This window comes from Brachyistius frenatus, unplaced genomic scaffold, assembly GCF_029030835.1.
Source record: "Brachyistius frenatus isolate BFR_SWC_R1_liver_20210118 unplaced genomic scaffold, ASM2903083v1 Contig_211, whole genome shotgun sequence".
NCBI lineage: Eukaryota > Metazoa > Chordata > Actinopteri > Embiotocidae > Brachyistius > Brachyistius frenatus.
Genome location: NW_027210810.1, coordinates 516,120 through 542,527, shown reverse-complemented (window position 1 = coordinate 542,527; position 26,408 = coordinate 516,120). Strand labels below are relative to the sequence as shown.

The 26,408-nt window shown below is 41.5% G+C and overlaps 1 protein-coding gene across 7 annotated transcripts; it reads right to left on the bottom strand.

Moving 5' to 3' along the window:
* Window positions 1-26,137, bottom strand: LOC138633168 (myb-like protein X). Of its 7 annotated transcripts, none has more exons than XM_069719252.1 (49): window positions 25,946-26,136; window positions 24,870-24,925; window positions 23,902-23,928; window positions 23,738-23,803; window positions 23,423-23,467; window positions 22,560-22,640; window positions 22,364-22,423; window positions 22,196-22,264; window positions 22,036-22,107; window positions 21,442-21,501; window positions 21,220-21,270; window positions 20,028-20,117; window positions 19,651-19,722; window positions 19,499-19,564; window positions 19,161-19,229; window positions 18,897-18,956; window positions 18,650-18,721; window positions 18,490-18,555; window positions 18,310-18,378; window positions 17,872-17,940; window positions 17,662-17,733; window positions 17,251-17,310; window positions 17,025-17,081; window positions 16,451-16,519; window positions 15,977-16,051; window positions 15,449-15,496; window positions 15,220-15,297; window positions 14,915-14,971; window positions 14,756-14,827; window positions 14,599-14,664; window positions 14,452-14,505; window positions 14,303-14,374; window positions 13,609-13,674; window positions 13,064-13,135; window positions 12,907-12,972; window positions 12,708-12,761; window positions 12,553-12,615; window positions 12,147-12,218; window positions 11,973-12,035; window positions 11,680-11,742; window positions 11,508-11,567; window positions 10,756-10,842; window positions 10,487-10,537; window positions 10,248-10,310; window positions 10,035-10,109; window positions 9,513-9,552; window positions 9,266-9,317; window positions 8,632-9,046; window positions 1-2,325 (listed from the first exon to the last, which is right to left on the bottom strand). In XM_069719252.1, the coding sequence occupies exons 2-49, from the start codon at window positions 24,915-24,917 to the stop codon at window positions 670-672; spliced, it is 5,010 nt and encodes a 1,669-aa protein (XP_069575353.1). In that variant the 5' UTR covers window positions 24,918-24,925; window positions 25,946-26,136; the 3' UTR covers window positions 1-669. The 7 variants fall into 7 exon arrangements, with proteins under 7 accessions (XP_069575353.1, XP_069575350.1, XP_069575349.1 ...); XM_069719249.1 differs by adding an exon at window positions 6,326-7,264 and having other exon boundaries at window positions 1-1,383; window positions 21,220-21,501; window positions 25,946-26,134; XM_069719248.1 differs by having other exon boundaries at window positions 21,220-21,501; window positions 25,946-26,137.
* Between the last annotated feature and the right edge of the window lie 271 nt (window positions 26,138-26,408).

The following is a 26,408-nucleotide window of genomic DNA, read 5'->3' as shown; positions in this document are numbered from 1 at the left end:
TTCACTTGACTGTAACTCATAATAATTTATAGAAAAGAGTGTTTACCCGTATAAATATGCAAACAGCGAACATATAAAACTTCGGACACACCCGTAGTGCATACAGATGTTAGAGTGCTATCTTTATGAAGTGGTAGTGTTCAACCCGAGAGCGGAGACAGACGTGGAGGAGACGACGCCCGGTTAAAGTGCGCTGAGTGGGAAAAAAAACAACCTGTCACAGTTTAAGATGAAGGAAAATGATTCTTCTATCCACTTGGTATATTTCCAGGGCAGGTCTGTTGTACCTGCAATATAACGACGAGCAGTCAAACTGGCCTTTATAGTGAAAATAAAAACAAATATCTTGTAAACGACACGATAGGCAGCATGTTTGTCCCAAAAAAAAAAAAAAAAAGAAGCACGACACGGAGTTAAAAGAGTCCCACTAGTTTTACCCTGAAACACCAACAATGAGGAAAGTAACTGACACCAACAGGTTTCAGAAACAAACTGTGTGTTGAGGTTTCGAATATATACTTCCAAGTGAAGCATTGACAAAACTAATCCGAATGTTAGGAGCCAATCCCGACGTGTATTTTGCATTAAATCTGACGTTGGTTTACAGCTGATTTGTAGCGCAAAAAAATTAAAAAAAATAAAAAGTCGTAGAGGTCGTTCAGGTTCAAACTAGATGTTGAGTCCGTCTTCCAGCAGAGTGTTGGAGCTCGGTCGAGATCCTCGCCGGCTGTGTTGGTGCTCTCTGTCACTTCCTCTCCTCTCTCTGTCACTTCCTCTCCTCTCTCTGTCACTTTCTCTCCTCTCTCTGTCACTTCCTCTCCTCTCTCTGTCACTTCCTCTCCTCTCTCTGTCACTTCCTCTCCTCTCTCTGTCACTTCCTCTCCTTTCTCCATCCTCCTCCTCCTCCTCTTCACCTCCTGCCCTCTCAAACGTCCTCCTGGCGCTCTCCACCCCGCCCCCTCGCGTCTCCTCGTGTCCCCTCCTGTGGTGACTCCTCTTCGACTCCTCCCTCCTGGTGGTTTCGTGACCTCGATGCGACTCTCTCCTCACGTGATCTTCTCTCTTCGTGCCCCTCTCTTCTGTACTTTTCTCCATCTCATCTCTCCAGTCCTTCACCCCTCTCTCCTCCTCTCCTCTCCTCCTCCAGCTCTCCGTCCTGTCGCTCTCTCGGCGGCTTCCTCGCTTCTCGTCGGCTCCTCTCGTCTCACCTTTGCTTCCTCCGTCTCGGTGTTTGTCGCTCCTGCCGCTGTGACTCCTCGTACTCCCGCTTTCCACCTGTTTATTTGGAGTTTTCCATTCAGGCTTCGTCCCTCCTTCGTCCTCCCCGCTGCTCCTCTTCCTCCTCTCGCTGTGTGTTTTTACACTCCTGTTGTCTTCCTGCTCCTTTCCGGTTTTATTTTTCTCCTTTTCTGTCCCTTCTGCTGTCACCTTGTCTCTCCTACTCTCCTGTTTCTCTTTTCCAGCTGTTATTTTGTTCTCCGTTTCTTTGTCTTTTTTGCTTCCCTTCTGTGGTTGTTCTTTTAAAACTTCCTTTTTAGCAGCGTTCTCCCTTTTCTGCTCCTTTTCCTCACCAGGAATCGTCTCTACTCTGGACCCAAACTCGCGTTCTCCTTCCTCCTTTTCCTCTTTCGTTTCCCTACTTTCCTCCGTCTCCTCCTCTCTCTCCTTCTTTTCCTCTGCCTCTCCCTTTTCCTTCACCCTCTTCTCCTCTCCTTTCTTCTTCAGTTTCACATTTTCTTTCTCCATCTCTTTAATCTTCTTCTGCTCCTTCTTCTCCTCCTCCTCCTCCACCGCCTTCTTGTCCAGTTTCTCCTCCATGAGGTCCAGCTCCTTCTCCAGCTCGGCCAGCTTCTTCGGGTCGGACTCCAAGTCGTCTTCGACCTCCACCTCCACCTCCTCGATCTCCTCGTACTCCTCCACCTCGATGCCGTCCATGGTCTTCTGCAGCTGCGTCTTCACCTTGTTCAGCTCCAGGAGGCCGTCCTGGAGGTCTTTACATACATCCCTGATCTTGGCGGCGAATTTGGTCTTGGCGCCCTTGCGCAGCTCGTGGGAGTCTTTGGCGAGGAAGAAAACGTCCAGAGCCAGAAAGAGCGCCGACATGACGCCGGTGGTGACGCTGATGGCCTGAGCGGCTTTGGCGGCGCCGCCTGCGGCTCCCAAAATCTGCACGGTGCTGACGAGCTTGTCGGTGTTGATCATCAGAGCTTTCCCAGCGCGGCCTCCCTCCTTCATCACATGTTTAATGTTGTGGTTCATGGCCTTTTTGGCAGCACTTTCAGAGTATTTCTCAAAGTCCCACTCCTGCAGGGTGTCCATACCTTCCTACAACACGCAGAGAGACAAGACAGACGGTCAGCAAGGAGGAAATCTTTATCACTAATATCCCTCCTTTCGCGGGGTTTCTTACAATGAATGACTTTTAATTTCAAAGACAAAACTGTGGACCAAATAACAAGAATTATTCTGATCTTATGCTGTCATGTTTGTTACATTATGTACCAATATTAATTTACAAGTTGTCTAGAAAGTAGGTCATTACTGAGGTGAAAAAAAAAAAAAAAAATCATACAGAATCACTTAACATGGAGGTGAAAATCTGACAGGTATATTTCTGTAAAAACAGAAGTTTAGGCTGGAATATATTTCAAATTGCAGATGAAGTTTTCAAAATCTCATTTCATTTCTTACATTTCAGGTGTCTACACTAATAAATTAGGTATTTAACAGGCGGATTTGTTGACTGACAGACAATTTATCAAGTAAAATTATGAAGCAGGAAATGTGTTAAAACTGTAGAGTTTCTCAAATGTGAACTGAATATCTGAGTTTCAGACTGTTGGTGGAAGATGTGCCCTTGCGAGGCCGTTTTTCATCAGTTAGACGTTTTATAAACTAAATGTTTATCTAAGCGGTACAAACAGACGACCCGCTGATTTAAGAAGCATGGAAGAGCTCAAGTGAAGCTCCAATAAAATCCCATTTAAGTGAATAAAGATGAGTAAACATACTTAGTCCACTCTATTTACAAAGAATAAATAAAAACAATAAAAGATGGAAACCCACTGTCTCAGAGCACAAGGCTTTGAACAAATATTATATTTATATTATAAAAAGCAAAACTAGAAAAAAAAAAAAAAAGAGTGGCACTTCATGAGATGACACGTGATCCATGACCTGTTTTATAGTCGATCTTCTGTCCTCTGTCTCCCCACAGTGGTGATCAGCTGTTACAGCTCACAAAACATTCACCGAAATCTGAAATCGGCCTTTTAAAAGCCCCCAAAACCTGCTCGTTGGTTTTTGTTAAGTCCTACGTTTTTGTTTAGTTTTGTACGCGTGAAGGCAAAAAAAAAAAACTATGGTGGAGGGGAAATTAGCGGCGATTTCCATCCCACCATGCACTTCAAAGACGGAAAAGAAGACAAAATTCACTTCACTGTCACTTGATAATTTATTTGTCCAATAAGAAACCAGCACCGTAAGAAAAGAGTGTTTACCCGTATAAAAATACAAACTGCGTACGTATAAAACCTCGGACACACCGGCGGTAAAGACAGGCGATAAGTGCAGCGTTTTAAAGAAGTGCTCATGTTCAACCCGAGAGCAGCGACAGACGTGGAGACGACGACGTCTGGTTAAAGTGCAAAAGTCCGTAACAGTTCGGTAGATTTCCAAAGCGGGTTTTTGTCGTAGCTCAAATATAACGACAAGCAGTCAAACTGGCCTTTTTTTTTTTTTTTTTTTTTTTTTTAAGTACAAAATACAAACAAACATCTTGTAAACGACACGACACGCAGCATGTTCATAAAAAAAAAAAAAAAAAAAAAGAAAAGGTACGATACAGAGTTAAAACAGTCCCATTAGTTTTACCCTGAAACACCAATAATAAAGAAAGTAACTGGAACCGTGTAGAATAACAGGTTTCAGAAACAAACTGCGCTTGAAGCTTTTTAAAAATAAAAAAAAAAAACAACTTTAAAGTGATGCATTAACAACACTGATCCAAAGTTTTGCGTCAACGACGATGTGCAAACTGCATTTTGTAGTAAATTGGACGTTTGTTCGCAGCTGCTTTGTGGCACAAAACAAAACAAAAGTCACGGTTTTTACAGAAGCAGCAAAAGCTTCGGCGTTCAGCGGTAAAAGAAAAGATCTGAACGCGTCTGTCTGAACAATATCCACATGAAGAGGCTTCAAAAGGCCGGTACACCCACATTTGAACGAAACATGCTGATCTTGTAGTTTTCTACTGACGTGGATGTGATTTGAATCTGTGTTGCTCACAGCAACTGTGCTTCCGTCAGTTGGGATAAATAATGGGTGAGCATTTCTGCAGTGAAAACTTGACCTACACATGAAAAACTGCTTTTTGAGACACTATTTTTCAAAGCTGCGAGGAATGAAAATGATTCATTCGGCCGCTTCGCATCCAGACGTAGAGGCGTCTTTAAACCTGCAGATAAAACAATCTGCACGGTTGTTGTTGGTTTTTTTTTTCTTCTTCTGTGGTTTGGTTGAAGACAGTTTTACACAACTATGGCTGAAATCAATCTCTATTTACTACGTAGTGTACCAGTTTTACTGGCCTCCCTTTTTATTTTTGTATCGACCACAGAGTGCTCTCGAAAAACCAAAAAGTAGACAGTACGGTTTGTTCATTGGTGTCCGTTGACAATCCCATAATACACTGCTGCGTCACTGACGATGCAGGATGTTGACGGTTTATTATGGAGGGAGTGAATGAGTGAATGAGGCTTTAACAGCTTTTATATTAACAAGCTAATATTTACCCATCAGCGTTAACATAATGTAAAGTGCAGCTGAGGCTGATGGGAGGTCATTGCTTGCTGTTGTTGATTATTGTTTACTGTCATGTGCAATAACTTAACATGACAATTTAATACTCTTTCTCGTCGTAATTATTTTTACGTTGTAAAAACTTTTTTTTTTTTTTTAATTCCAGGATTTATGGCTTTTTTTGGGGGTATTTATTTTCCATATTTTAACGTTTTAGGTATTCATGAGATGTATTTGGATTTATTTTGTACTGGACAGTAGCAGCATTTTTGCAGTCAAGACAAGTTTCCCTGCGGTTCCATTAAAGTCTTATCTTAGACCTGATGGTGGCGCTAGAGTCGGAGGATCACAGAGGTCATTAGAAATATCATCTATCAATAATTAATGTCCGCCGAACAGCTGTTGAGACATTTCAGTCTGGAGCAAAGCGGCGGATCGATGAGCAGGAAGTCATCCCTCGCGCCGAAAACACCAAAATACACAATAAACCGATCTGAAATGACGGGTTGTAGTTTCGCCGTCTAAACATGAATAAACACGTCAGTGAGTGGATTTTGTTCCGCAGTAAAGTTGATGTCATTTCAACATTGGCGGCGCATCGTCACCGATTTCAGTTCCCGTCATGAGAACTCACTGAATGTGGCTCATTTTTCAATCCTCAACGCAGAAATGATGAACCCAGCAGCTCTCTGCTGGGTTCGGTGAACTTGCTACAGAAACGTTTCTGTATTTTAGAAACTGAAGCCATCGCGAGGACAAGATCCCGTCAAAGCTCATCACGTGTGCTGTTGCATTATCAGCTTATCGGGTATTTGAAGGGGCCGAATTAGCTGTTAGCGGCTCCGGTTCGTGATGCAACCGTGGAGGTACGCGCAGCTTCCACTGGATCACCGGGATGCTGCAGACAAACTAAAACTGTGATGAAACTCGGGGAACTTCTGCAGTGGATTTGGGCAACTTGAGACCTCAATGGTTTTCGGTCTGAACGTTCAAACTAGATGTTGAGTCCGTCTTCCAGCAGAGCGTTGGAGCGCGGCCGAGATCCTCGCCGGCTGTGTTGGTGCTCTCCGTCTCTCCTCCGACTCTCTCCACCCTCCTCCTCTTCACCTCCTGCCCTCTCAAACTTCCTCCTGGCGCTCTCCACCCTGCCCCCTCGCGTCTCCTCGTGTCCCCTCCTGGTGGTTTCGTGACCTCGATGCGACTCTCTCCTCACGTGATCTTCTCTCTTCGTGCCCCTCTCTTCTGTACTTTTCTCCATCTCATCTCTCCAGTCCTTCACCCCTCTCTCCTCCTCTCCTCTCCTCCTCCAGCTCTCCGTCCTGTCGCTCTCTCGGCGGCTTCCTCGCTTCTCGTCGGCTCCTCTCGTCTCGCCTTTGCTTCCTCCGTCTCGGTGCTTGTCGCTCCTGCCGCTGTGACTCCTCGTACTCCCGCTTTCCACCTGTTTATTTGGAGTTTTCCATTCAGGCTTCGTCCCTCCTTCGTCCTCCCCGCTGCTCCTCTTCCTCCTCTCGCTGTGTGTTTTTACACTCCTGTTGTCTTCCTGCTCTTTTCCGGTTTTATTTTTCTCCTTTTCTGTCCCTTCTGCTGTCACCTTGTCTCTCCTACTCTCCTGTTTCTCTTTTCCAGCTGTTATTTTGTTCTCCGTTTCTTTGTCTTTTTTGCTTCCCTTCTGTGGTTGTTCTTTTAAAACTTCCTTTTTAGCAGCGTTCTCCCTTTTCTGCTCCTTTTCCTCACCAGGAATCGTCTCTACTCTGGACCCAAACTCACTTTCTCCTTCCTCCTTTTCCTCTTTCGTTTCCCTACTTTCCTCCGTCTCCTCCTCTCTCTCCTTCTTTTCCTCTGACTCCCCTTTTTTCTTCACGCTCTTCTCCTTTGAATTTTCTTTCTCCATCTCTTTAATCTTCTTCTGCTCCTTCTTCTCCTCCTCCACCGCCTTCTTGTCCAGTTTCTCCTCCATGAGGTCCAGCTCCTTCTCCAGCTCGGCCAGCTTCTTCGGGTCGGACTCCAAGTCGTCTTCGACCTCCACCTCCACCTCCTCGATCTCCTCGTACTCCTCCACCTCGATGCCGTCCATGGTCTTCTGCAGCTGCGTCTTCACCTTGTTCAGCTCCAGGAGGCCGTCCTGGAGGTCTTTACATACATCCCTGATCTTGGCGGCGAATTTGGTCTTGGCGCCCTTGCGCAGCTCGTGGGAGTCTCTGGCGAGGAAGAAAACGTCCAGAGCCAGAAAGAGCGCCGACATGACGCCGGTGGTGACGCTGATGGCCTGAGCGGCTTTGGCGGCGCCGCCTGCGGCTCCCAAAATCTGCACGGTGCTGATGAGCTTGTCGGTGTTGATCATCAGAGCTTTCCCAGCGCGGCCTCCCTCCTTCATCACATGTTTAATGTTGTGGTTCATGGCCTTTTTGGCAGCACTTTGGGTGTATTTCTCAAAATCCCACTCCTGCAGGGTGTCCATACCTTCCTACAACACGCAGAGAGACAAGACAGACGGTCAGCAATTGGGGTCGGCCGATTCAAATCCATCTTAACTTGAATAATTCAATATGAATTCATTAAATCCCAAGATCGACCTTTTAGCCACATAACATTCGGACGGCCCACTCGTTTTAACGTGGAGTTTTAACGGCATCGACTTCCTCGTCCACAGTGCTAAAGTTTACGTTTCTACTCATGCGAGAGGTCTGCGGAAAACTACGATTCTTGCGATTCGATTAACTATTTCAAGATACAATCGCCTCAGCAGGTTCAGCGAACAGCTTTGTCAGACCACCACCGCACAAAATGACGATTACAGTATTGACGTAACTCACCTATAAAGTGTCATAGTCCCACAATGATCCGACAACAAACAGCCTGGTCAAGTCCACAAAGGTTGAGGAAATACAATCCAAAACACATTATTACATCCATAATACACACGATCCACTGTTGCGTGATTTGAAACTTCCCGGCAGGCGTTCTTCATTTTCTGCATAGTTGGCAGTAAAGTCAGAAAGCCTCTTTCCACTGCTGGTTTGATCGACATCTCACTGAGCCAATAGGAGCTTCCATATCTTGTCCCCAGGCTACCGTAGCCAGCCAGAGTCGGTATCGAGCGAAGGTGTCCGATCCAGCCAGTCGGAAGTCACGTGAGCGATGATTGACGCTTCGTAAAGCCAATAAGATTCTGAACACGAGTATATGCGACTTCAGTGGGCGGGGTTTATACCAGAAACAAAGAGTATTTTATGGTTGTTGTTGTTGAATAAAAAGTGCATAGAGGTAACTGCTTTAAGGTCTGTTCTTAATGTAAACATTCATATTTTTAATAATGCACTGTTAGAGGGTTCCTGGTACAATTTACACAATCAAGTTCTCCGAGTCTGTTTCACATCCAAGCAAAATTGGTATTGTAACTGAAATATCCCGAACCAAACCGAAATGATATCGAATCAAATCGAATCGACACAGAAATTCATCCAAGTAAAATTATAAAGCAGGAAATGTATCAAAACTGTTGAGTTTCTCACACGTGAACTGAATATCTTTGAGTTTTAGTGAACGACGTCACCTTATGATGGCCATTTTTCATCAGTTAGACATTTCACAGACGAAATGTTTAACTATATAACAGTAAAAACAGATGACCTGTTCATTTGAAAAGAAACCCTGACATATACAGCATGAACCCTTTTTTTTTTTTTTTTTCCATTTAGCCTCTTTCTGTGTTGTTATTCGTCCACCTCGACCTCTGACCTGTCAGATGCCACCAGATAGAGATTTTTGGCAGAGCAGTAAACCGTCAGAAGCTTAACGGTTCAAGTTAAAAAGTTAAAAACATTTCCTCACCTGCACGAACTCCATACACTCTCGGATGTCTTTGATCTCCTCCTGGTAGCCCTGGATCATCTTCTCCACCTTCTTACGGTCCATGTTGGAGTGCACCGCGTCGGTGATGTTGGCGGTCGCCGACGTGATGCTGCCCGCCGTCGCCACGCCGATCCCCACCGCCGTCACGATAATGGAGGCGCCGAACGTGAAAGGCGCCAGGATGAGCCCGGTGATCGTGGCCACGCTGCCCGCCACGCTGGCCACGCCGCCGCCCACGGCGGCCTTCACCGTCTTCTTGTGGAACTGATCGGCGGCGTCGGCCAGAGCCACGAGCTCCAGGATGCGGTGCTGCAGGGACGCCCCCTGCTGGTTGAAGAGACGCACAAAAAGACGGGCCGCCATGTAGACGCGATCGGCCGCCTGCTCCATCGCCCTGGAGACACACGGGAACGATGACCACATGACATGAGGCACCGTGGAGACGTTTGGTTTGTCAAGTTTAATCATTAAGTCCTTCAAATATTTAAATTGACAAGAAAATTAGAAGTGCAAAAATTACTTTACTAAATCTCCCAGAATCCCAAATATGACATCAACTGAAAAACTATTTCAAACAAACAAACAAACAAATAAACAAACAAACTGTATTTACATTTGCTCATCCCCCTCCGTGAAATTAGAAGTCTCCGTCCACTCCGTCCAACCTGGCAACCAGCAGCACAAATAACACAATTAGTAATTAGTACTATTTGTGCGTGTGTGTGTGTGTGCGTGCATGTGCGTGTGCGTGTGTGTAAATGCAGGCTGTGATTTCCACACTTTCTGCTGGCGAAGCAGTTAAAATAAATGAACAAACAGTTCAAACTTTACTTTTTTTTAAATGAATGGTTCAAACTAACCTTTGACCGTGTTCCACCAATCCATCAGCTCATCACTTTCCTGAAAACAACGACCTGTGTTACTTCACAGACAACTTATTGTTTAAATAATACTTTTCCAAGTTTTATTAAGATAAACAAAATTCATAGTGTGATGATGGAAATATTCCAAACGTGTTGGTGTATTGATGTTTCATCTTTATCTTATCGGATTAACAATATGACACACGTTGCATGTTTAACTTTCACATCATCATCGACACTGATGACTGTAAAAGAGTTCGTTAAAACACTTATTTTGTTGCAATTGTTTGTTGTTAATTAAAAAAATTTCCGTTTTTTAAAAATTTATATCATCGAGAATATCATTATCGCAGAAATAGCGTGTTATTATTTAGGGGCCCATGTCTCCACTGATGGTACACACACACACACACACACACACACACACACACACACACACACACACACACACACACACACACACACACACACACACACACACACACACACACACACACACACGAGAACACTGAAACACACCGGCTCAGCTACAGCAGGGTTGCCTTCAGTCGGATAAGCTGCCATCTCCACAGGCTCAACCTCCACCGTGTTCTCCTGCAAAACAAACAATAAGTCAACTTTAACACCGAGGTCAGTCAGTTCGGCTCATCTATTCATTATTATTCTTTAAAATCCATCCCGTTAGAAACATTGGCAACTTCTTAAAGAATAACAACATTTGAATATTTCTACCTGCGCTTCGTTCAGCTCCTGCAGCTCCACTGCCTCCTCAATGAGGGGCATCTTATCTGAACTCTGAGGAGGAAAAAACGGAGTATTATTGTGTAATGATCTAATAACTTTCGCGCTAAAAAAAAAAAAAATCAACTCAGATTTAAAGTAAATGAAACTGATTTGTCAGCGTTTGTCTTGAAAGGTTGAAAACGCGAGTAACGACAAAGGAAAAAAAGGCATCTGACAGCAGTAAATACCTGTGAAGCCGCATTGACGTTGAGAGTTTTCTTGACTCGGAATGACACAACCTGCAAAAAATAAAGAGAGAAAGATTTTATTAGTTTGACAAGAAGGAAATCCTCAAACAGAGAAAATGTTTGTGACTTTAACTACATAAAAACTGAACCCTCTTTGTTGGGAGTCGACGCTAGAAGTATAAATTTATGTTATTGAGTATGTTAAAACTCTGATTTGCTGCTTCTCTTCATCGTGTCTGTGGATGCTTGTAAAGTGAACGACGTCTCACTCGTCTTTTCTTCTTTATGGTCCTCCTGCGTCTCAGGCCTGCGCCTCCCGGCACCACCGCTGCCGCTGACTCCGCCTCTTCACTTTCCTGCATCACAGCACAGAAACATCAGTTTGTTTAACGGCCGCACGGAAACCAGCGGACGACTCAGGAGTTAACAGGGATCGGCCAACGTGCTCGTAACACATTTATCATTTTACAAGTTATTTTTTCCAAGACAAGTCTGCTCCCACGTTACAACCTGCAAATCAAAATACTTACAACTAAGAAGTAACATAAGTAAAATAAAGAAGAAATATTTGAGATTCTGCTCTATTTCTAGGTCAACAATCAAATTTGTGTGCGTTTCCCGACATCACAAGAAGGCATGCTGGGATAAATAAGTGGAGTCCATGCAGCTCGAGGGCTGCTGCCATTAAAGCAAAAGGGGCGGGGGGCAAACAAATGCTTAAATATTCTGACATTCATTCATTTTTCAAGTGTCACTTTTCTCAAACTGTGAAGTTGATGTCATCGTTTGTAACGAGGAATTCTGAGTTCGTATCTTCACTCGTGCTTTCAGACTTTTAGAGTTAATTTATTGACCGTTTTTAATACGCAGATTAGAAAGTATTGTATTTCTGTCCCCGATAAGCTCCACTGTTTTGCTCCGTGTTGTGACTTCTTCGTCCGTCGTTGCAGCTACCACCGACTGTACGACGGTGACGATAAATACATTTAATGGCTCTCAGTGATGATGAAATCTTTCGTACCTGTTGCTCCACAGTTTTGGGCGTCCGCCGGAAAATCCCCCCAAACCCGCCTTTCTTCTCCTGTTAGAAAAATACAGCGTGAAGTATTTATTTGATTTATTTATTACTTATTAAGGTACGCAAAGGCGAGAAGATGTTACAATTAAAGTGTAAGAGACTCTGACTGACTCACCTTTGTGGTGCTTGTAGCTTCAGACAGACTATCGTTACTGGCCGACAGTTCAGAGAGATCCTCCTTTAAAAAAACATGCAGTTAAATACGTTTATTTCTTGTATTTAAAATAATTGATGAATGGTAACTCTCACATAACAGAGACATAAGGGACAGAAATCTGATGATTACGACCGTAATCTTCAAAGTTTCCGTGCATAACAAGCGAAACAAAGAAAATACAAATATTCAGATGTTTTCTGGCATCATAAAATGACATAAACTCATTGATGGATCCGCAGAGAAGCTCTCACCTTCCCTGTTTCTAACAGGCTGTCGCAGCTGGCTGACAGCTGCTTTGAGTCACGGAGAGGATCCTGGAAAATAAAAATAAAAGAGAGTTTCAGAATCTCTATTCTGGATTTTTCTGGATTTTCAACATCATACATGAATATTAACAAATACAAAATCCTGAGGTGTTTGGTCACCTGGAAAGCGATCGAGCGTGGAGCTGGTTTGGGAGACTTTTTGAAGATCCCTGCGAGTCCTCCTGTTTTCTCCTGAAACACGTGAAGCATTCACGCAACAAACAGATAGATAGATAGATGGGTAGTTACTTTATTAATCCCCAAGAGGAAATGTTTTCGCTACAGCAGCATTTATAGATACAGGAAAGCAATAAAATAACAGTAAAAAAATATTAAATATAAAAATGCACAGTTTATACAATAAATAGAATAAAATACAATAGAATAATTAAATGAAATTAAAACTAACTAAACAATAGTGCAAAGTTTTTTTTATTTTTTTATAACAGTCAATAATCAATGACAGAAATCAGAGAGAGGAAAAAAACAAACAGATAGAGATAATGATTTCTGGACAACGCTTTACCTTCGTTGTGCTTGCTTCCAACAGATTTTCACAACTGGCAGATAATTTCTTGTCCTCGCCTTCCTGAACAAACACAGCAGAGAATAAAAGATTAAAAACACAAACACAGCTGAAATCAAACAGCGTTATATATTTGAAGTTAGCATGAGGGTGACCTCATCTGCTGGCTTTTGATTTTTCTTAAACATCCCGCTGAAGATACTTTTCTCCTGAAATCAGACAATCTCGTTTAGCGACAGACAAGATTAAATCTGCTCAAACGTCTTCTGATTCATTTTGAAAATCAGACTTTAAAAAGGAGAAATTTGCAAGAGACTCGCCTGTAAGTGCATGAAAACAAACACGTTTTAGTACCTTGGTGCTGCTGTTTTCAGACAAACTGTCGTTGCTTGCCGACAGCTCCTTCTGAGCCTCTTTGTCCTGAAAGAAAAGGACAGTATGTGTGTGAGTGTGTAACAACGACAGCCACCGCAGACAGTGAAGCGATCAGTGCAACGAGTCACAAACTCACATCTGCAGCTTCCTCGTCTCCGGATGCTTTGGGTGTTTTCTTGAGAAGTCCACTGAACAGCCCCCCTTTCTCCTGATCAATACAGCAAATGACAAAAAAGGATGGTAGTTAACTAATCACAATTATGTTGTTAAAAACTTCAATATGGGACCTTAAATTTGCTTGATAACATTTTCTTTTTAGGTTCAAGTGAGGAGAACTTCAGTTTCAAGCATACAGTCACTTTTCCACTTCTCAGACAGCCAGATGGTTCATTTCAGGAAATGTCTCGTTAATGGTGCCTTTAAGGACACTCCGGAGGTTTGTTCGTCAGCTGCCAAAAAGCAGTGACAAGTTAATATCACCAGGGACTGAAATCTGTCCGTCTGTCTGTCTATACTTCTAAAAAAAAAAAAGTATGCTGTCATTTACAGACAGGGTGCAAATCTGACGGGACGACGCTGCTGTTATTCAGAGTGAGTGGAGAGCAGGAGCAGAGTTTATTTGACTGATTTATCAGTTATTATTGTTGTTGTGGAGAAGGATGTCATTGCGCTGACACTGACCTCGTCAAACAGGTTGTCGATGCTGGCCGATCTTTTAAATAATCCTGCCAGGCCTCCTTTTTTCTCCTGAAACACACACATCTGTTATTTTTCTCTGTTCAGACACGAAACACTGTTGCAGGAAAACATCAGCATCAACTATTCAGTAAGTCTCCAGATACCCAAGTACAGTATTGAGCTACTTCACTTCGTATTTCTATTTCCTTTAATATGATGCATCATTCACACAATGTAACTTGCTTATCAAGTAATTTGACCCCTCGAGTACTACAAGACTTGTTTTATTTTAAAACAGAATATCTGCCAGTCCTGTAAGTTTGCTTTTTTTTAATTAAAGTTTCTATTTTATAATTTATGCAGCAATTTGTTTAATTTAATTCTTGTTTCAAGCAGCAGATAGTTAAAAACAATACATACAACATTTAATATAAGAAAACATTTTCTGCATAATTAGTCATATTTTACTAACTTTTAGTTACATAAATTACATTTTACTGTTATTTACTCTCTACTTTTCCTTTTTTTTTAAGATGATTTTGAATGCAGGACCAACTGTAATAGAGGGTTTTTTTTTAAGTGTGATATTACAATTTATACATCAAGGGGAGCATTTATTTTTTATTTTAATCTGTTCGGGTTTAATCTCTTTGCTTTTTTTGCCAACATATTTCCCGTTTTTTTAGGATGAAGGTACCTTCGGGGCGGTCGTGTCGAACAGATTCTTGCAGCTGCCAGTTAACAGATTTTCAGTGTTGTCCTCCGACTCCTGCATTCAAACCAGGAAACAGTCAAACCATAATCCATCACAGGGCGTTTATTTAAAGTCTGATTCGGTCACAGTACCTTCTCTGCTGGTTTCTGCGGCTTCTTAAACATGTTGCTGAAAATGTTTTTCTCCTGAAAATAATAAGAGTCTGTCAGTAAAAACGCTCCCGCCGAACACAAAGCTGCGTTTTTTTTGTTGTTGTTGTTTTGTTCCACTGCACTCACCTTAGTGTCGTTATTCTCCGACGGGTCGCCGTTGCTGCCCGATGGCTCTTTCTGAGCCTCTCGATCCTGAAACAGAAAGCGACACGGTCGAATGAAGAGGCTGAAATTATGTGGAGGATCAGAAACATTCTGCCGCTCCAGGAGAACGTTATTTTACCGGCGACTCGGTCCTTTCTCCTTTTGGAGTCTTTTTGAGAAGTCCGCTGAACAACCCTCCAACTTTCTCCTGGTGAAACGGAAAGAAAAAGGCTTTAAGGTGAGCTGGGATCAGCGTTTCCAACATTTATGAATCAAGTCGCTGATCAACACTGACCAGTTTGTTCTCAGATAAATTCTCACTGCTGGCTGAGAGCTCGTTATCAACAGACGCGTCCTGTAAATAAAAAGGATTGACGGCCATGAACGGAAGCTTTCACAATTTTCATCTTCTGAGGAAGAAGATAATTTCAGAAAACATTCTCCCATTAAACAAATATTTTACGATTGAGAGCAAATTTACAAACAGTTTCTACAAAACTTTGTTACTTTAATGGTAGAAAATCTTTTGAAACTTAAAATTTTACAAATATATTTACAGACATGCAAGTAGAAGAGTTGTATTCTTTAAGGTGATAAACACACCGTTACCTCCCCTGGTTGAGCAGCTTCTGCAGGTTTCGGAGGCTTCTTGAATATTCCAGCGAATATTCCTCCTTTTTCCTGAAAAAGACACATTTAGAGAGTAAAGTGAACTGGTTCCTTTTGACAGACAGGTGTGTGTGCGTGTGCGTATGCGTGTGTGTGTGTGGCCATGATATACGGACCAAATCATTCAGGAGGAGTTTATAAATGAAACATAAAAACAAGTCACCTTGGTGTTGTTCTCGCTGCCTGACACTTCGTCTTGAGACTTTTTCTCCTGAGAAACAATCAACATTATCATTATCATTTTCATCATCATCATTTTTTTATTAATACCTGAGAAAACTGCTGAGGGAGGCGCTCATTTATAATGATTATAATGAGTAAAAAGGAGATCAACTGACAAAGAAAAGGCAAAACCACAATTAGTTAATGGAAGCTGTTAAAATCTACAATGTATCGAAGATGGTTAGACGGATTAATAGAATTATGTAAAAAACTAAAAACAAACTAAAAAAAACATTACAAATAGATTGGTAAGATAAGATCATCTAGAACCGGCCTTTTATATTTCACTACTTCTACTGCGGGAGAGCTCGGCGTGTTTCCTCCTCTAAGTCATTTCTTTGGTAACTACTCTTGCATAGATTTTTTTTTTTTTTTGCATTTCTGACAGCAGCTGTGATATTTTGGCAACACGCAGAATTACTGGAACAATTGAATGAAGCCAGAAGTCAGAGGAGACGCTGCCGCTTACGTCCTCCGCAGGAGGATCGTCTGCAAGTCTGGACGACTTCTTGAACATTCCACTGAACGCGCCGCCTCCTTTCTCCTGAAACACACATCGCATGATTACCGTTTCCCTCCGTCGGAACGAAACACAGCTTCGGGAGCTTTCTGCAAAGTCTGCAACATTTCAGTTATTTTTCTATTTCTAAAGAGGCTAAAAACACGACAGCACTGAAGTGTAGAACAATTTGTTTATTTTGACACGGATGAAGGAGTTGGATGAAACGAGTTTAAATTTGTTTTCCTTTCATCCTGGAACGATGTGCAGAAAAACGCATAGTGAACTCAGGTCAATATTAAAAAAAACCTGCACGATAAAAAAAAAAGGCAAAGAAATGCATCAGAATGACGATTGAAAATAAAAAAAAACAACTAACATCTAACATCATTACCTTTAAATAAAACGATGTCAAAGAGAGTTTTTATTGGAAGTCAAACTGACCTTTGTGCTGGCAGCTTCAGACAGACTGTCACTGCTGCCCGAAACATCTTTATGCGCCGACAGATTCTCCTGAGAAAGAAAAATACACAGTTTATTGACTTAACTTAAAAAAAAATGGACTCAGCCTTTATTTCTACCAATGCTTTAAGATCAAAAACATTTTGTGATGTTTTTTTTATTTTTTTATAGTCATACTGTCGATATTTAGAATTTAATGGCAGCAACACGTTTCAAAAAAAGCTGGGACACAGGCATGTTTACCACTGGGGTGCATCACCTTTAAACAACACTCTGTAAACGTTTGGTAACTGTGGAGACCAGTTGCTGGAGTTTTGAAAGTGAAATGTTGTCCCGTTTTTGACTCCTATAGGATTTCAGCTCAAAATGATCATCTAATTTCCCCCCCAAAAAACAATCGAATTACTCAATTTCAAACATTTCACATGTTGCCTTTGCTCTATTTACAATCAAATATGGTTTTATACAATTTGCAAATCATCGCATTGTTTTTTTTGGTCTGTTTATGTCCAGAGTTTCTACATGGAAACGACACTTGTGTTTTGAGGAATTGTACCTCTCCAGTTGTTTTGGGAGTCTTTCTGAGGAGTCCACTGAACAAACCGCCTTTCTCCTACAGAGAGAAGAAAAGCAAACTTATCGTCTACAATTTCAAGATTACCAGGAAACGTTATCTTTGCGGATCCTACAGCTACTTCAGAAATGTTTTACGTGATTGTGACTCATCTGGTTTCGGCGGCAGCGTTAGGGAGGATCTCTCCGCTCGGTCGTGAAGGACTTACCTTGTTCTCCGACAGGCTGTCCGAGCTGGCAGACAGCTCGCCGTGCAGCGGCTCTGCACCCTAAACACAACAAACATGTTACCCGACCTGTGTGGGCGCGGATAAAAAAAATTTTTAAAAAAGAAGAAAAAAAAAACCTGCCACACAAGGTCGAGACGAAATCAGAGAAACATGCGTCACAATATTCTGGTCAGGTTTTTTTTTATTTTAGAAGATTAAATGTTACATTAGAAACCTGCTAAACGACAGCTGAGGATCGTTTTATTTTTCTTTGAATGAAGAATACAAACGTATTAATCGGAGCTTCATTTATAAATTAAGCAAATAGTTAAAAGTCAAACACCGTAACACGAAATCTTGAATCTGAATAGAAATAATGGGTACGTGTGATGTATTGATGTGACGTGTTACCTCCTCCAGTCGGGGGCCTTCAGACAGCTTTGGAGATTTCTTAAACATGGCACCGAAAACACCTCCTTTCTCCTGAGACACAAAGAAAAAAAGGAATTCGTCACGTGTTTGTTTGTTTAACTCACTTGTTGTTTCACACAGGATCATTTGGCTTTTGGGAACGAGTAACACGACACGAACTCCCTCCAAGTTAACATCACGTACTCTTACTTTTGTGTTACTGTTCTCAGACAGACTCTCATTGCCGGCCGACGTCTCGGTCTGCAGCGACTCTTTATCCTGAAACACAAACGATGCAAACTGTCACAACGACAAGTCCTTATGTTTGATCGATCAACAAAACAAGAAAACAAAACTAAACTAAAATCAAGAGGCACCAACAGGGAAATAGTTGTTGATGCTATTTTGCTGCACAACAAGTAAAAGTAAGTAAAGACTTTAATTATAAGATTCTTTTTGAAAAAGCAAAAAGTGCTGATTCAAATTTTCCTCCTGTATTATAACAACTATATAACCTTTGAACACTTATCAGCGTTTACTTATTTCTAGACAGGAACCAGCTGATTTCAAGATTTCTTTTCAATTCCGTTATTAAATTTAAATTCAGTGTTTTTCATTCTTGTATCTCTGGCCCAGATTTCACATTACCTGCCCAGGTGTCCCCTCTACGGGAATCTTGGGAGATTTGCGGAGGATCCCACTGAAAAATCCTTTTTCCTGGTGACATCGGATAAAATTAATTTCCACCGTCAGGGACTTTTACGTGATGATAATAATGGTAAGAATCACAACCCACTCATGGCACGGATTAAATACACTGAATCTCACCTTTGGGTGAGTTTCGGTCAGATTATCGTTACTGCCGGACAGATCGCTGTTCAGAGACCGTTGGTCCTAAAACAAATGAGTTCAGTTTGAATATCAGGGTTAAACTCATTGTACATAATAAATCTGCATATAAAACGCGGATGTCTTTCTGATTTTCCACCTCATCGGTCTGAGCAGCTTCTGCTGGTTTCGGCGACTTCTTGAACATCCCACTGAATATTCCTCCTTTTTCCTGAAACACACAAACAGTTCACACACGCTCAGTTAGGGAAGATTTATTTCGGGTCAAGTTGAAGTCGAAGGCTTTTAGCAGGTGAATCTACTGTAGTTCTGTGTGTACACTGTAATTAAAGATAACATTATCTTTACTGAAATCACAGCGGCGACTTTAACACAAAGCTGCTCACCTTGTTTTCAGACAGACTGTCGCTGCTGGCAGAAAGTTCACTCTGAGCACTCAGAGTCTCCTGAAACACAAAAGTGATATAAAATAAAGGAAAAAAACAAAACAAATTCTCACGCTTTTAGCCTCGGCTAAAATAAGCGAAGCTAACTTCCCTCTGGCTGCGACTTCACGTTGATCTCTTTGTCCCAAAATGCAAACAAGTGCATTTCCCAAAATATCAAACAATTATTTAAACATTTCAGAAGTTGTATTTTCAGAAGTTCACCTGTGATGACGTCTCATCTGCTGGTTTGTTGGACTTTTTGAGGATGCCGGAGAAGAAGCCTCCCTTGTCCTGTAAGAATAAAGCAGGGAAACATGATAAAGAACTATTTTCTATTGTGCATAAATATATAACGTGAGCACAAAGAACTAAATATGTGTTTTTTTTCCAGATATATCTATTGCAGATCTTTTAAACTGGAGCTAATTCAGTATAAAAATAAAAGCTCTCCGTCCCCTTCATTTCTGCTTTTGTAAGTCACTGTGCAATTTCTATTTTGCGAAGTTCTGCAAAGTGTATAAAGTCCGTTGGCATGCCAAAGCCACTAAAACATGACTTACGCGGGCTTGTTCAGATGATTTCTCCTCTTCCTCTGCATCTTCCTGATCACTGTCTGCTTTACTGACCTGTCGATCAACACAACAATTACTGAAAAAGAAGCAACAGATCCGAACAACGAAGTTCAGTCTTAAGGCAGAAGACTTGTTGTTACCGTCGGCGCCGGAGAAGATGATCTGTCTTTGGGTGTTTTCCAGAACATTCCAGCGAGCAGACCTCCTTTGTCCTGACGAGACAAAGAGAGTTTATGGATCCCCCCCCCCAAAAAAACAAGCAGCTGCTTATAAGTTTTTATTTTGCAAATATTAAGACTGTTGAAAACAACCACATCAGAGTGGGACTTCTTATGAAAACAGGTGTCCTTTGTGTTTTCAAAGTCATCTGATTTTCAGAAGAATGAATATATGGGTTTTTTTTTTTTTATTACCAAATGAGAATATAGTGATTTTATTTGGAAAAGCAGAAGCAGAACTTAGTTTTTAACATTAGCAGTCAGAAACTTGTGTTGTTGTTGTTTTTTTTTTTTTTTACCTGTTTTGGTTCTGCATTCTTGTCCTGTTTGGGTTCCTTTTCTGAGGCGGCCTCCTCTGCGCTGGGATCTGGACTCGGCTCTCTGCCGGCCTGAGAGAAGAATCAACAATATACTAACAATAACTTTTACACTGTGTGTCTGCGCCGGCTTCAACGATCTGTTTACATGCGAAACCAGTTGCTTATTAATCAAAACAAAGATCTGTGATGTTTGTATCGTACAAATGCTAATTCCACCATTACGGGCAACTGCTAAGCTACAAATATGTAAAATCTGTTGTTTTGTAAGTAATAAACCATTTCAACTCTTTTTTTTTTATTCTCATAAATTGATATTTGGTGCACTTGTAGAAAAGTGTGGGAGGAAACGTAAAATTGAAATTGTTTTATAATTCATATTTTAGTAGGTTCACTGCAAAACCAAAGACCAAATAAAGTTTTTTCAAACAAATGTGTATTCATGTCCTTATTTTTGATGGAAATGAATTTTCATATGTTACAAGTTTCTTCTTCAATGTAGCCATTAACCGTGTTTCTGTGATGATATTAAGCTTTAAACAGAGGAAAATGTAAAATCAGGTGTAAACAACTTAAAGGGGTCAAACATCATCATTGTAGTTATCTCCAGTAATAAATAGATAAATCTCTTCACTACATTCGTATATTTGTCACTTTATTGTAACTCTTGTGTCCCTGTTTGTTGGGATCCTGTAGGAACGATGACTCCATGTTTCCAACGCCCTGATTGGTCCGTAGTCGAGCAAGTTGACAGGTTTTGATCGGATCCTCTGACGTTAACCTGCTTTGATCGGGTTAGGCATTCTGCATGTGTTACCATGGCGACCTGTCCCGGTTATAAGAGAGGCAGTTTTGTGACACCAGAAAACCCGCGTTAAACCCAAAGACAGCTGGAAAACCCACGAATCTCGCTTCGTGGTTCAGGCGCCGGATACAAAATAAAGCCGATGTACTCGTAGTAACTTCACTGTGGCACAAACAGACTTTCAAAGACCCACAGATCTCATCGTTCAGCAGGCTTAATCAATCCACAAATATTTTCACAAAACATGAAACGAATCCCACACACATGCAGTTACCGCCACCATTAAAACGTCGGTATATTCTGTCTGAAAGTAGAAGGAGTCACTAAAGCAGAGCGGCAGAAAACACCAACCCTCCCGCTGCTTCATACCTTTGGGGACGACTTCAACTGCAACCCTTTCATTACTCCCTTCAGACCGCCCTGCCAACCACAGTCACATGTCACAAACCAGCTGACAACAACAGCAGAGGACCACACACACACACACACACACACACACACACACACACACACACACACACACACACACACACACACACACACACACACACACACACACACACACACACACACACACACACACACACACACCAGTTTGTTGCTAGGAGCCGGTTTAACCAGGGCGTCGTCACCGCCGCGGATCACGTAACTCTGAGGAGAACAGACATCAGGAAAACTGAGCAACAGCAAACACTAAACTATGTTTTCTACTGTTGAACAAACAGGCTCTAAAATATTATACTGTGTGTGTGTGTGTGTGTGTGTGTGTGTGTGTGTGTGTGTGTGTGTGTGTGTGTGTGTGTGTGTGTTGCACGCTCAAGACATCGTACACACACTTCGGTTGTCTGCACCTGAAAACAATGTGTGTTTAATGAATACCTGACAGCATCGAATGAATCATGAAGAGCAGGTTTTACATGCTGACACACACACACACACACACACACACACACACGCACACACGCACACACACACACACACACACACACACACACACAGACACACACACACACACACACACACACACGTCTGTCAAAAGGAACCAGTTCAGCAGGGACACCAAGTCACCAGTACGAATCACAATTTCATGGTTTTTTGATCAAACTTCTTTAAAACGCTTCACATAAACAAAAATAAAAAGCTTCAAGGAACTCTTTAGTGACGAGCTGTCGGTTCATTTCTTACAGTGAACGTCGGCGTTTTCTCTTTTCGGCTGCGCTGAAGCCTTCCGGTCGCCCCGACCCCGGGGGGATTAATCTACGACGGAGCAGGTGAGAAGAGACACGTCGTTTAACCGTTCATGAATCAGGGCAGAGCAGGGAGGCGACGGCTGACGCTGTAATACCTGTTTGTAATCTGCTTCATCTCTGGCCGCCTCGGCAGCAGCTCCCGATTGGTCAGTTTCTCCGGCGCTCTGAGGAGGAAGAGGAAGAGGAAGGCTCTGACTCGGCGGTTTTGTGAAAACGAGTGAAGAAGATGATGCTATTCCATTTGAATTTTTGTGCGTGCGTACCTCTGTGTTCTCAGCCGGTGCCCTCCTGGGTTGGCGGTGTCTGGTGGCAGCGTCCAGTTCCTGCACAAAAAAAACAACAACAAAAAAAACACCAACAAAACATCAACAACAAAAGAGAAGAGAAAAGAAACGTGAAACCCCCCCGAGAAGCTCCATTCTCACACTTTAAAACTGCACAGATTTGGGTGTACTGCACCTTGTCTGTCGGTCTGGGTGGAACGACGGGAGTCTCGCACCGTTTCTCTTTTGTCTCTCGTTGCCTCACGTTTCCATCGTTCTGACATGAGAAACAAAAATAGGCGGTCACACGCTTATGTTTATATGTCTGACTAAAGTGATGTCAGACGAGATATTTCAAACCTCTTCTCGTATTTAAAAGTTATCTTTTTGTCCATTTAAAGGTCATGTTTTTAGCATTTTGTCTTTTTTTTAATTTATTTATTTTTTTAAAGAGGTCCAGACAGGAAACAAGTCTGTAACTTGAACCAGCGCCGTTTCTACAAACTGAATGCACCTTGACCACGGAGAGGTTTCACATTATTTAAATTTGTCTGAGATATTCTCACATGCAGGTTTGACCTTTAAATCCTTTGTCACACATCCTTCCTGTTTCACTTAATCCGTGCGAGATATCTTTTTTTCAACAGTCATTTTCTGTCCTTCTTTTAGTTGTCTTTTTTTCTGTTTCCCATTTTATTTTGAAGTTCCTTCTCGTTCTCGTGGTTTCGGTTCCTGTCCTGTGTTTCCCGCTCCTCTGATCATTTTCATCCGTTTCCACTTTTCCATCTCTAAACCTGTTTCCAACTTCACTTCCAGCCTCTCAGCCTCTCTGTCCTTCCTGGTTTCCTCCACTTCAAGTTCATGCCAGCTCGTTAGTTTCTTTTTGGACTTTGCTTTTTGGATTCAGTGCTGTTGGCTCACTTTGGTTGTTGTTTTTTGTTGCATCTATTTTTGTTGATAAAGTTTTTGTGTGCTTTAAACCTCCTGCCTCCGTTTGTGTCCTATCTCGCCTGTAAACACATTTATAACAAAAAAAACAACAACATCTGCAGTAAATACCTCGCCGTTTGACCATTTCACTCTGTATTGTGTTTGACTCAGTTCCTGAAAAAAAAAAAAAAAAAAAAAATCAACACCGACCATTTTCTTTTTCATTTCAGCCCTAATCAGGTTTTAGTGCCTAAACCAGCACCTGGTGTGTATATAAACTCTGGGATCAATGAACCAAATGCATTTTCAGATTTCAAATTACACATCGGACATTGAATGAACCGTGAAACACAGCTGACTATGAATCATCGGTCGCTCTTACGACCTCGGTGTCTGTCCGTCTGCGGTTCTGCACACAAACAGAACTCTTGATTCTGGACTTACAGCGTCGGTCGGTCGCGGCGGCACACGAGCTGCTGCCTCGGGTCTCTCTGGGTCATTTCTTTTTCCCTGCGAACGCAGTTCATTTTAAATCCCGCTTATGTGCCAACACGGCAAACACATGATAAACTCAATGACAGAGTTAAGGAAAGGTTTGGGTTTATTACCTCTGCAGGCTTCGGAGGAGGTTTGGGCTGTAAACGGAGAAGAGAACAAAAGACGCTGTGAGAGCCGAGTGTGTTTTAACAGCGGCGACGCTTCAATACAGGAAATTTAGTTTTCGTAACATCGATTCATTCTCAGTCACTCAGAATAAAAACCAGCAGCTGCTCTGCTGTTTTACAGAGAAACGCTTAGAATAAACTATGAATATTAATAAATACGCTTAAATGTGTGTTGAGGGTTGAGATGCATCAACATTTCTTTGAGCTCTGCATATTGTGTCAGATCTTTTTAAATCGCTGCTCTGAGCCGGGAAGCGTGTTGTGCTACGGTGAATTTTCATGTCCTGTCTTTTCGATATTGATTGGGTTTTTTTTCTTGATAACTTTTAAATTGTAACATCAAACAAACGTTAATCTGGTGAAGCTACACTAAATGGAACTGACGGGAGAAATCTTGCAGCACTTTTGACTCGTCCTCAACACACGTGATTATATTACAGTACTGTGCAAAGGATTAATTTCTTATCCATCTTGTAGTACCATCAGGGAGACGTCTGATTGTCCCAAATTTATTCTGCAGCTTGATGACAAGCTTAAACAGATGTCCAGGATCACAAAGGACCATCTAAGAAGAGAAAGGAGTCGAGCAACAGATTTTTTTGGTCCCCACAGAGTCCTTCGGATTACAGAGTATGAAGAGAGAAGACACTGAGACGAATAAATCCACAGACGAACTGTGTAAATTCTTCAAGCTGTTTGGAAAAGCCAACCAGCCCAAAAACTGGGCAACAACTGCTGTGTACTGAAGTTTGCATGAAATTAACTGATGAAAAGAAACTTTTCATGGGCTCGGTGCTGCCTAATATGTTATAGGACGGCATGGATGATATTTGAGAGGTTGTTTATATTGAGACTGCGTTGTGCATTATTTCTGCAGTTTTTTTGTGTGTGTTCGCTGTAAATTTTCTCACCGGCTTTGGTTTCTTTTTGACTTCTGGCTTCATCATACAGGCCTCCATGCTGCCGGCTGGAGAGACACGAAGACATAAAGGGTTAAACGGGACCCGTCACAGGTTTGTGCTGGTTTGTGATGAGAGCATGGCCTCTTCTTTAAATGCCTCTTTGAATGCCAACTGCAGCAGCAGCAGTAAAAAAAATGTAATCAAATTAACTTCCACCAATCAGCAGACATAACAGGAAAAATCACAACTTTTCCAGGGCAGTTTTTACAACATACTAATAGAATATATGTTTTATTTTAGCTATTGACAAATAGTATACAGCTGATATAGTATTTACTTTATGCGAGCCAAAATTTATGCACTGTTGGATGAATAAAAATAATTAAATGACTTTTACTAGATCCCCAGTAGACTTCTTTACCAAGATTTGTCTTCAGGATTTTCGGCTCTTGTTTGTTTATTATATTCTCTAGCTTTTCCAGCAGTTTTGGACAATTTTACCCAGATTTGTTAATAATAATAATAATAATAATAATAATGCAAAAATAATTCTGTGAAATTGCATATTTTTGATTGTAAAACATACGTTTTGCTGTACCAAACATGTGCACCTAAGCCTTCCACAAACTGGTTAAAAACACTGGTTAATATTCATGAGTGACGTACAGTAATTATACTAAATAAATATATTATATAAATACATACCAAAAATGACCATAAACCTGTAGAAAAAAAAATAGTGTATATGGCAGCTTACGCCAACATCACTGACCAGAGACCGACAACAAAGTGGTGAAACGCTTGAGTATTAATAGTGAAAATAAAAACAGTTATAGTTGTCACTTTCACTTAGAAAGTGACATTTCCAGCAGCATGTTTGTTGTCTTACAGTTTGTCCTGATAACGTTTCTTATTATTAGCATTCACGCTAAAAAACAAAACAACAACCTAGCTATCACTTGACAGCAACTCGGTAACCGGACGAATAATTAATGATGATGAAACGTCGTCAAAATTGTCCACAAAAAAAAAAAATATATATATATAAACCCCCGTTGATGTCAAGAGTGAGCGGTTTCACCTACCGGAGGTTTGGAGACACTTTGGGACCTAATTTGTAGAGAATGACGTCCAAACGGAGCGGACGGCTCCTTCGCTGTCGACAGATTTCCAGGAGTTTTTAAAACTTCAACACCCTCACCAACATCTGCACGCACGACGCGTTCATGAACTCCCCCAAAAGCTCCGACATCACAGCTTCAAGTCCGCCTCACTCTCCCCGACGGATTTTGTTCTGTTTTTTTTTTTTTTTTTTCAATGCAAAATAAAAGACACTAATAATGTCTAAAAAAATTAACAAATGACATTTTTTTCCCTATTGTCATCGTAAAAATATTTTTATGTAATATATTATATATTATCACAGATTATTTGTCTGCATGGTTCACTTACTTTTCATTCATTAATTTATAATATTTTGTACCTGCTTTAATTCTACATTTGATATATTCTTCTACTTTTATTTCAGCATGTATGTCTACTTAATAT

Coding starts and splice junctions, on each gene's coding strand:
- LOC138633168 (XM_069719248.1), bottom strand. CDS start 24,917: ATGGAGGCCTGTATGATGAAGCCAGAAGTCAAAAAGAAACCAAAGCCG. Junction 22,265..22,363: donor CACCGGCTGAGAACACAGAG/GTACGCACGCAC, acceptor CTTCCTCCTCAG/AGCGCCGGAGAAACTGACCA. Junction 12,219..12,552: donor TGGAAGCAAGCACAACGAAG/GTAAAGCGTTGT, acceptor CACGTGTTTCAG/GAGAAAACAGGAGGACTCGC.